At 36.3% G+C, this 9087-nt stretch overlaps 2 protein-coding genes across 3 annotated transcripts in view; both read right to left on the bottom strand.

The window, feature by feature from the left end:
• NOD1 (nucleotide-binding oligomerization domain containing 1) overlaps positions 1-9087 on the bottom strand; it is a 110652-nt gene that overhangs the window by 96850 nt on the left and 4715 nt on the right. The window lies entirely within an intron of this gene.
• The window catches only part of GGCT (gamma-glutamylcyclotransferase), a 9590-nt gene continuing 5081 nt past the window's right edge, over positions 4579-9087 (bottom strand). The window contains exons 2-4 of one of the 2 annotated variants that reach the window (XM_010829284.1): positions 7347-7492; positions 6327-6462; positions 4579-5242 (exon numbers count right to left, since the gene is read on the bottom strand). In XM_010829284.1, the coding sequence (XP_010827586.1) occupies positions 5099-5242; positions 6327-6462; positions 7347-7492 (426 nt within the window). In that variant the 3' untranslated portion in view covers positions 4579-5098. The remainder of the gene's footprint in view (positions 5243-6326; positions 6463-7346; positions 7493-9087) is intronic. The other variant, XM_010829291.1, reaches the window with a different exon arrangement.

The following is a 9087-nucleotide window of genomic DNA, read 5'->3' as shown; positions in this document are numbered from 1 at the left end:
CTTCTCCAATGCATGAAAGTGAAAAGTGAAAGTGAAGTCGCTCAGTTGTGTCCGACTCTTCGCGACCCCATGGACTGCAGCCTACCAGGCTCCTCTGTCCATGGGATTTTCCAGGCAAGAGTACTGGAGTGGGGTGCCATTGCCTTCTCTCTGACCAATCTAGACAGCATATTAAAAATCAGAGATGTTACTTTGCCAACAAAGGTCCATCTAGTCAAGTGAAAGTGAAGTGACTCAGTCCTGTCCGACTCTTTGCAACCCCATGGACTGCAGCCTGCCAGGTTCCTCCGTCCGTGGGATTTTCCAGGCAAGAATACTGGAGTGGGTTGCCATTTACTTCTCCAGGAGATCTTCCTGACCCAGGGATTGAGTCCGGGTCTCCCACATGGTAGGCAGACACTTTGCCATCTAAGCCACCAGGGAAGTCCTAGTCAAAGCTATGGTTTTTCCAGTAGTCATATATGGATGTGAGGGTTGGACCATAAAGAAAGCTGAGTGCTGAAGAATTGATGCTTTTGAACTGTGGTGTTGGAGAAGACTCTTGAGAGTCCCTTGGACTACAAGGAGATCAAACCAGTCAATCATAAAGGAAATCAGTCCTGAATATTCATTGGAATATTCAGACTGATGCTGAAGCTCCAATACTTTGACCACCTGATGCGAAGAACTGACTCACTGGAAAAAACGCTGATGCTGATGGGAAAGATCGAAGGCAAGAAAAGGGGACGACAGAGGATGAGATGATTGGATGGCATCACTGAGTCAATAGACATGAGTTTGAGCAAGCTCCGGGAATTGGATCTTTATGTTGAGCCTTCCAAACTATGAACGTAGTATACCTCTCCATTTATTTATTTAGATCTTTGATATCTTTCATCAGTGTTTTGTTGTTTTCAGTACAAGTCTTAACACATTTGGTTAAATTTGCACTTAAGTATTTCCTTTAAAAAATTATATACATTGTTGGTAAGAATGTAAAATTGACAGGGAGGCCTGGCGTGCTGCAGTCCACAGGGCTGCAGAGTCAGACACGACTGAGCAACTGAACTGATCTGTAAATCCACATGCAGCTGTAAGAGATAATGCAGAGACCCTTACACCTTTAACCCAATTTCCCTTCATGGTCATCTTGCAGACCCTGAATGATACAGTCAAAATACAGAACATTTCCACCACTGCAATGACCCCCCACGTTGCCATTACACCACACCACCTCCTCTTTAACCCCTGACAACATCTAACCTGTTCCCCATTTCTGTACTATGTCATTTCAAGAATGTTACACAAATGGAAGCACACAGTATGTATTGAGATTTTGTTTGGGGACTGGTTTTGTTCACTCAGCCTAAGTCTCTGGAGCTTTACCTAGGGCATCGCATGTATCAGTGGTTCTCTTTATTACTGAGTAGTATTTCATGGTATTACCACAAAGATACCACAGCTTAATCATTCACATGTAGAAAGACATTTGGATTATTTCCAATTTTTAGCTGTTATGAATAAAATCGCTATAGACATTAATCTACAGGTTTATATGTGAACGTAAGTTCCCATTTCCCTGGGATAAATGCCCAGGCGTGCAACTGTTGGGTCATATGATAGTTGCATGTTTAGTTTACTAAGAAACTGCACACTGTCTTCCACAGTGGCTGGACCGTTTTGCAGTCCCACCAGCAGTGTGTAAGTCATCTAGGTGTATCACATCCTCATAGCATTGGGCACTGTCATGTTTTCTCTTAGCCATTCTATATGTGTGTAGAGTTTAGTGGTCTATCATTATGGTTTTAATTTGCTAGTGATGATCTACATCTTTTCATGTGCGTATTTGCCATCTATGTCTCCACTTGCGTGAAATGTCTCTTCATGTCTCATTTATTAGTTGAACAATTTGCTTTTTTATTGTTGAATTTCAAAAGTTCTTTATATATTGTAGATACTAACCCTTTGTTAGATATGTGGTTTGTCAATATTTTCTCACTTCAAGCTTGTATTTTCATTCTTTTGATAGGATCTTTCACAGAGCAAACATTTTAAATTTCGATGTACACTAGTTTTATCCATTTTTCCTTGTATGGATCATGCTTTTGGTATTCAAAGAACTCTGTTTGCAAATTCCTAGATGTCAAAGAAAATTTCCCCCCAAAATTTATAGTTTTATGTCAGGCATTTGAGTTAATTTTTGAATGAGACATCAGTTAACTTTATTGTAATTATTATTTTTGCCTATTATTTTTGCTCCAGCATCATTGTTGATGGTGGTGGTGGATTAGTCACTAAGTTGTGTCTGACTCTTGCGACCCCATGGAGCCTCCTCTGTCCATGGAATTCTCCAGGCAGGAATACTGGAGTGGGTTGCCATTTCCTTCTCCAGAGGAGAAGGGCTATCTTTCTTTGTTGAAGGGCTTAATTGTTGAAGGGCTATCTTTCCTCCGTTAAATTACTTGTGCACCTTGTATGTGTGTATTTCTGGATTCTCCATTCTGTTTCATTGATCTGTATGTTTATCCCTCTGCCAGTACCACACAATCTTGAAACTGGGCCAATTGAGTCCTCCCATTTTATTCTGCTTTTTTGAAGTTGCTTTACCTATTCTGATTCCTTTGCCTTTCCATATAAATTTTAGAAAAAAAATCTTGAAGGGATTTTGATAGAAATTGTGGTAAACCTATGTTGGAGAGAACTGAGATCTTTATTATGTTGAGCCTTCCAAACTATGAACATAGTATACCTCTCCCTTTATTTAGATCTTTGATATCTTTCATCAGTGTTTTGTAGTTTTCAGTATATAAGTCTTAGAACGTTTGGTTAAATTTTCACTTAAGTATTTCCTTTAAAAATTATATACATCATTGGTAAGAATGTAAAATTTTTCAGCCAATGTGAGAAACAGGTTGGTCATGCCTCAAAAACTTAAACCTAGAATTACCATATGACCCCATCAATTCTATTCCTAGGTACTTAAAAATATATATGCATACACACGTTCATAGCAGCGCTATTCACAATAGTGAAAAGGTGAAAACAGTCCGAATGTCCATCAATGGATGGATGGATGAACAAGTTGTTGTAAACGTATAGAAGAATATTATTTGCTTTTAATCCACTCCACCAATTGTTACTTGGTGTCTTGAGATCATTTCATTGAATATACTTATTGATATGTTAGGGTATAAATGTGCCATTATTATTTGTTTTCTGTTCTTTCATTTCCTGTTTTCTTTTTCCTCTCTTCCTGTGGGTTACCTGAACATTTTTTAGAATTCTGTTTTTATTTACCTGTGGTGTTTTCAAGTGTAGCTCTTTGTATACTTTTTAAGTAGGTAACATGAAAGTGAAAGTGAAGTCGCTCAGTTGTGTCCGACTCTTTGTGACCAATGGACTGTAGCCTACCAGGTTCCACCGTCCATGGGATTTTCCAGGCAAGAATACTGGAGTAGGTTGCCATTTCCTTCTCCAGGAGATCTTCCCAGCCCAGGGATCGAACCCGGGTCTCCTGCATTGTAGGCAGACGCTTTAGCATCTGAGCCACCAGGGAAGTCCCATAGGTAACATACTTCTATATAATACATATTATACATACATAATTTTTTAGTCTACTGGTGTCATTTTACCTGTTCAAATGAAGTGTAAAAACCTTACTTCACTTTACTTTTCACCTTTTATAGTTGTTAATAACATTACATATATTATACTTTCCATTACTGTCTAGCCTTTCAGCTCATTTTATCTTTCTAGTTGTTTTCAAGGTAGTACTGGCAAATGTCATATGTAAGGAATTTTCATCAGTGATTTTGGCCCTCTCAAATTACAACCAGCTCCTGGTGACACTATCACCAACATAGTCTTTGAAAAGCATTTCTGGGCTTGAAAGAAAATAAGGAAAATCTTCAATTTGTACTCCACTCTGGGAGATAGTGAAGCCTCACTACAGAATTGCAGTTGTAGCTGAAAAGTTCTTTGGGCCTTCTTCCCAAGAGTAAAAACCAAATCTTTACTTTATGCTCCTGGGGTTTCTTCTCTTTCATTCTAATAACCTATTTTGAAAGTCCAGCTCACTGGATTCCACAGAGACATGAGAGATTGTGTGATAACCAGTGTTGTTTTATTCATGACTTTCTTCCATTTATTCAGTAGATAAATTTAAGAAGGTGACCATTTCTTAATAAGCCAAGAAATCAAATTTTAGCTTCCAAGAAATACTTTTCCTCATGATCTTGACTCTTCTACTTTAAAATCCTGTTTTAAAGATGCGTCAGTACAAACTTCAACCTTCAATAAGAATAATGATTACTAATACTTATTATATGCCAGGCTGTGTCCCAAGCTTATACATATACCCCTCAAAATGATCCTAAGACATAGATATTTGGCTGTCCTCAGTCTGCAGGTGAGGAAGCTGAGGAAGTTGAGTCAAATAACCCAAAGTTTCCCAGGTAGAAAGTGGTGGAACTGACAGCCGATCCCTAATATACTGGTTCCAGAGTCTGTGCAATAATCCTTTAGTATAGACTGGATATGGCCAAGACCAGACCCAGTATATGTGATAATGTGAGTCTTTCTCATAAATGAAATGTAGTATTTTTGCAGAGAATACAGGTTAAACCACAAATACATTTATTCCTCTAAGAACATTATGCCATCTTTTAAATTTTAAAACAATTTAAAAAATTTTAAATAGTTTTAAAATAATTTTAAAATTTTACAATCAATTGTCTCTTCAGTTTGCTTGCTCTTATTAAGCTGATTTTAAAAAATCCCAGAGCAGAGTGATTTACCAGCACCATCATTAAGTTGCAAATTTATCTTCAGTCACAGAGCAAAATACACTTCAGATAAACTCAATAAAATAACTTTAAGGGTTCACAGAGTACTCACACCTAACTGTCATGCATTCCAACACCTCTCACATCCCCCCTTTCAACTGTCTAACTCCTATCTCGGTCTTTTTACAGTCTGAAAACAAGGAAGCACCCAAGTGAAATAACCCTCCAGAACACTGTTGAAATATATTACAGAGATACATCCCAGATCCCTGTTCTAAATGTTAAAAAGGTATTAGCATATAGAGAAAATATATGTAGATATATTCCATTAAGTTCTAATGAGTCTTTGCTTCCCCCTTTTTGATAATGTCTTCGATTTCTTCTGAGACCTTTCCTTTGTAGTCATTTGGTTCTATTGAATTTAACTTCTTTTGGTACTCCAGGGGCAAACCATTCTCTTTTGCACCCATGCAAATGACCTAGAAAATGGTTAAACAACAAAACCCTCTTTTAGTTAGGAACATAATTCAGTTTAGTATACCATAGTTTATTTGTAGTATCAAAGTATGAAATATTAGCTTTCAGATAACTCTAGAATAAACAATTGTAGAACAAAATGAAGAGTCATTCCTCCCATGATAAGCATGAATGTACAGGGAGTTTTCATAGCCACACAATCCATCCCTATGTGATAGCAACTGTACTCAATACTATGGTTTAAAATATTTTTAATATAAAACATTGTATAGAATTTGCATGAAACGAACAAAATTTTTTAAGAAACAAACACCATTCTTCAAAGAAATTTAAAGTTTATAGGGAGCAGTTTTTAGTTGAATCCTGGAGTCTACTCTACCTCTGAATTACACATGGGGGAATAAACAGCAAGTGTATTCAATGGTACTCCCCAGATCCACACCAGCTAATTCCTCTAGGCTCCATTCTAGAAAATTCCAGATTAGGCCCAGGAACTGGGTCACCTTCTCCAAGTATCATGTCCTGATTGGACCTGCCAATAAGTACCAAAGTTTGGGTTTCTGAAGAGGGATGTCAGCCTCTCTATCCTTAATTCTTTTCCTGTGCATGCATGCTGGAAAGGTGTCCCTGATTTTGAAAGGGGCATGACTTATCCCTCCATCTAGAAATGGAAAACATTTCAACAGTAGGAAATATATTTTTGCCCTGTAAAAATGAATCTTGGGGTTTATGAAATACTATTTTGTGGAGAAGAAAAAAATGATTAAAAAGCATAGGTATAGAATAACTATAAAAAATACACCATACATGTTTTTAAAGAAAAATATGCCTAGGATTATGACTCAAGTACATTTCTGAGTTTTTTTTTTAATAAAGTTTTAGGGACATAGTTCTATCATTGCAAATAAATTGGAACGTTTATTCAGTAAATAACTATCATTTTTGTATTAAAAACATATTGATTGAAATGAATTGTTCATACAGAATTTAAAACACAAAGCCTTTTAAAAATAAGATATTCTGTCATTTAACTCTGTGAAAATTAACAAGGAATCACCAAAAGTCTTTGTAAGTTAAAAAGGATACCTTTTTATACTGGGGTGATGGGGGAACACTCTCATAATTTGTCATCTGATAACTTCGACAGGTTATTTCTTTTCCTTCTTGAGTTGAAACAGTAACTTCTATTGGGACATACATTCCACTTTTAACCCCTTCTTGCCTGGAATCAGAACAGCCACATTTTAATCATACGTTGACTAAGCCAAGTTAGTTTACTGGATTAAAATTTTTAACTATTTATGGATGTATGTGTTCTCTATGTATTTGGGGATAGAGTAGAACATACTATAAATACCACCACATCAAAAGTAAGCTTAGCATTTCAATTAGAAAGCTGGAGACTTACTATTACTGGGTATACTTCTAACAGATCTTTAGTTATTGCAAGCTTTATAACCCTGAAACATTGCTCTCTATCTACGAAAACTGGACTATATGTTCTGACAAGAGAATATCCATCTTGCAAAAGTAGACAGGACAGCTCATTTCTGTTTGCAAGTGAAGTAAAATGGTAAGCATGTCAGATGTTTGCTCTTCTCAAATCCTACTCTTTTCTGTCAACTATCTTTGTATTAAATGCTCTGCCACACAACTCTTGAGTTCTAAAAAGCATCAAAGCATTTCTAATATGTTTTGAAGTTTTTACAAGTTATTATCACTTTTTTACTGATTCAACTGCTACCTTAAAGAATTTTTTAAAAATCTGACTGTTATAAAAACTGAGTTGTTTTTGAAATCAGTAAAAGTATGTAATAATTACAAAAATCTTCATGCTTTCTCACAATATGAAACTACAAAGATATTTTTATTAAAAAAACAAATGGAAAAAAGTACTTCCATCAATCATAGAAGAGATTACAAAAGTCTCCCCAAATCTTAGAGTGTGTAACCCTTCTAGGCTTTTCTTTTTAGGAAATTAACATTATACCTTTTAGGTTAACTCTCAAGTGTAAAGAATATGTCCATATATATACACACACATTCTTGCATATGATCCACCTTCTAAATTAGTAATGATTTAACTTATAATTAGAAGCCACCTACTTATCCAGAGAACTTAAATTGCTTTTGTTCATTTTCCATACTACTCCCCATACTTCATCGCCAGGACTTTCAAAAATGGTGGCTATACCTCCATGCCAAGTTTCACTTGTTTTGCCTTGGGGATTGCCAAAGTCAAGTTTAAAATCCTACAAAGGAAACCAAAGTGATATGATCAATATCCACATGAACCAAAATTTCCGTTTTCAAAATAAAAGCAGATTTACCTTCAACACCATGTAATTAAAACATAAGTTTTGAGTTCCTTCTATAAAAAGCACAAAGATAAACAACCAAGGACCCAGATTTCAAGGACTATATTTTTCTTAAAAATAAACTGTATACTGAATATGTACATGTATCTTACCATAAATAAGAGGTTAAGGGGGACAATAAATCCCATAATCCTGATGCCTTAACACAGCTATCTTTATTTTTGAAAACTGCTTCCCAATCCACTTACTTACACATAAATTTTAACTTAGAGGCAATCATAGTGTGGGCTTCCCTGGTGGCTCAGTGGTAAAGAATCTGCCTGCAACGCAGGAGATGAGGGTTTGATCCCTGGGTCTCAGGAAGATTCCCTGGAGAAGGAAATGGCAACCCACTCCAGTATTCTTGCCTGGGAAATCCCATGGACAGAGGAGTCTGGTGGTTGCAAAAGAATCAGACACAACTCAGTAACTAAACAACAATAATCATACTGTACAAATTGTTGAAGCTGGGTGATGGCTGCATAAGGGTTATAACATTATTTCTACTTTCATGTATGTTAAGAGTATCCTATTAGCTTATTTTTTTGCCCTAAGGGAGCTGTCATTTGAGGGTGATTTGTATACTTATAAATTTTAATATTCATGAATTATATTAACATATCTATAATAATCGTAAGAGCAGCTAACAACTACTGGGTTCTGTACACTGCTATGGGCTTCATACGGACTTTTCAAAATCCTGTCAACAACTTTTTATACACATTTAACAGAAAGAAGAATGGTGGCTCAAAAAGATTAAGCAACTTGCCTAAGGTCTCACAACTAAAGTAATGGAGTCAAGGTTTCAAGCTGTTAGTTTCTTCCCTCACAGAGATGAGCAATCAAAGGACAGAATGAGGGAGATTAATAATCTTTACTCAGCTGTTTAGTCTAGGAAGATTTCTTTCCATTTTTTCAGAGTTTAGTTTCCTAATGATAAAAAAAAAAGTTGGATTAGATAATAAATCTAAAGTTTATACTTTATCTGTTACCTTTATTTTCTTAAAAACCTTTAGAATTTCATTAAAAAGGTTGGTTTGAGTGACCAGTACCTTTGATTGGTATATTAGATGTTCTAACACCAGGTATCCTTGGCAAGACATCAGGAGATCTGATAAAAGATACAACCACACTAGGACCTGTCTATACAAAAAAGATCTTCATGACCCAGATAATTACAATGGTGTGATCACTCACCTAGAGCCAGATATCCTGGAATGAGAAATCAAGTGGGCCTTAGGAAGCATCACTATGAACAAAGCTAGTGCAGGTGACAGAACTCCAGTTGAGCTATTCCAAATCCTGAAAGATGATGCTGTGAAAGTGCTGCACTCAATATGCCAGCAAATTTGGGAAACTCAGCAGTGGCCACAGAACTGGAAACGGTCAGTTTTCATTCCAATCCCAAAGAAAGGCAATGCCAAAGAATGCTCAAACTACCACACAATTGTACTCATCTCACACGCTAGTAAAGTCATGCTCAAAATTCT

This window comes from Bison bison, unplaced genomic scaffold (genome assembly GCF_000754665.1).
Source record: "Bison bison bison isolate TAMUID 2011002044 unplaced genomic scaffold, Bison_UMD1.0 scf7180017858770, whole genome shotgun sequence".
NCBI lineage: Eukaryota > Metazoa > Chordata > Mammalia > Artiodactyla > Bovidae > Bison > Bison bison.
Note: the sequence above shows the minus strand (reverse complement) of the source record. Positions and strands in the feature narration are given on the sequence as shown.